The sequence below is a fragment of the Panicum hallii genome, chromosome 2 (genome assembly GCF_002211085.1).
Source record: "Panicum hallii strain FIL2 chromosome 2, PHallii_v3.1, whole genome shotgun sequence".
Lineage (NCBI taxonomy): Eukaryota > Viridiplantae > Streptophyta > Magnoliopsida > Poales > Poaceae > Panicum > Panicum hallii.
In genome coordinates, this window is record NC_038043.1 from 44,691,474 (window position 1) to 44,693,304 (window position 1,831).

The 1,831-nt window shown below is 61.4% G+C and overlaps 1 protein-coding gene across 1 annotated transcript; it reads left to right on the forward strand.

Moving 5' to 3' along the window:
- Positions 1-317: 317 nt before the first annotated feature.
- On the forward strand, positions 318-1,502 carry LOC112882501 (transcription factor HEC2-like). Its single transcript, XM_025947577.1, has one exon. It carries the CDS (start codon positions 453-455, stop codon positions 1,161-1,163), a length of 711 nt encoding a protein of 236 aa, XP_025803362.1. The 5' UTR covers positions 318-452; the 3' UTR covers positions 1,164-1,502.
- The last annotated feature ends 329 nt before the right edge of the window (positions 1,503-1,831 follow it).

A 1,831-nucleotide genomic window follows, 5' to 3' on the forward strand; every position in this document is an offset into this window, starting at 1 on the left:
TTCCTCCAGAGGCATCTTTCGAGATGTCGTTGTCAAAGGCAAATAAAGAAAGCGAAGCCTTTCCTGGATGTTTTCAGTGTGGTGTAATTCGCGGAAGGAGCAGAAAGGGCAAAGGAACAGAGGGAAATTGCAAAAAAAAAACAGAGTGAGAAAAATAATAATCTGGCAGTGCTCGCTGATGCTAAGAGGAAGGAAGCAGCGGCTGAGTGCGTCGCCCAGTCCACTGCCGAAGAATGCAACGACGACCCCACAATCCGTAGTGGTCTTGCTTATAAATAGCAGGGCTCTTCACTTGCAGCTCCCCATCGACAGCAGCATCGCGGAGCTCGCAAAACCTCCACACCTTCCTCAAATAGCCACTAGCTTTAGCTGCTCGCCGAGCTCCCTGATCACTCTCGCTGTCAGCCTTCCTCGCTGATTCATAGGTAGCCAGCTACCAGCCCCATTAGCGGATGGAGTTTGACCTGCTGAATTACAGCCCGGAAGCTCAGCTCGAGCTGATGAACACGATGCTCCAGCTGGAGCAGCTCACCAAGCTCGACGGCGGCCATCATTCGCTGACGGCGCCCGTCTCGCCGCCGGTATCCCCGGTGCAAACCCATGCAGCCCACTGCTTCTCGCCTCCGGCGCACATGTCGGCGACTGCCACCGCCGGTTACCAGGACCAGTACACACCGCCGGCCGCGTACGCCGGTAGCACCGTCGGCCTCGAGCACCTCCAGGTGGACTACGTGCTGTCCCCGTGCGCCGACGGCGGCGCGCCGCAGCCGGCGGGGTCGCCGTCGCCGACGTCGTCCGCGGACGCGATGCGGGAGGTAATCTTCCACATCGCGGCGCTGCAGCCGGTGGAGATAGACCCGGAGGCGGTGCGCCCCCCGAAGCGGCGCAACGTGCGCATCTCCAAGGACCCGCAGAGCGTGGCGGCGCGGCTGCGGCGGGAGCGCATCAGCGAGCGCATCCGCACGCTGCAGCGGCTCGTCCCGGGCGGCACCAAGATGGACACGGCGTCGATGCTGGACGAGGCCATCCACTACGTCAAGTTCCTGAAGTCCCAGGTGCAGTCCCTCGAGCGCGCCGCCGCAGCCACCCACCGCGCCGCCTACCACCCCGCCCTCCTCCACGCGCCGTGGCATCAGTACGCAGTCCCCCACGGCGACATGTGACCACAAGCTAGCCCCTCGATCGTCACCGTCGAGCGCGCGCGTCGTCGGTTCGCCGTCGGCGTCTTTCGATCAGACGGCGGCGGCGACCTCCCGATCTGCCGCTTCCGCTGTAGTGTTGTGTGTGTGCATCATCGGCGCATGATCACATGCGCGTGTAAAGATGTAGGAGAGCCTTTGATACATTCTATTGTTGTAGCCGCATACGACGTGGCTGCTCCAATTTTTTGTTGGAGCCGCAGCCCGTGCATGCGCGCGCGTACCTGCCCTACCCTACGTAGGCTGTACATTTCCTTGTACCTTTTTCTCTTCTATCCATCCAGCAGTTGCTTCGTTTTCGCACACGCTTCAATTCGCAGTCTACACCACACTGACCACAGTGTCTCTGATCCTTAAATTTCGTTGGCATGCGCCCCTGAGGGCAAGAAACCACCCGTCCTTTCCCTCCTCCATCGGCGCATGCAAGCGACCTGACAGACCGGTCGATGACAAGACAAGCAAAGTTGACCGTCCATCAATGGAGACGGTGGCCGTGTCTCCGGCCGGTCGCCGCTAGCTGCCGGCGCCCGATCCGGCCTCTACCTCCCTCTCGTCACGTCGGTCCGTACATGCCTTCGCCCCACCAGAGCCCACCACATGCAGTCGCCGATCGCTCGCGCGCAGGCCGGTCC

Excerpts from the sequence above, each read along its gene's own strand:
- LOC112882501 (XM_025947577.1), top strand. The coding sequence starts at position 453 with ATGGAGTTTGACCTGCTGAATTACAGCCCGGAAGCTCAGCTCGAGCTG.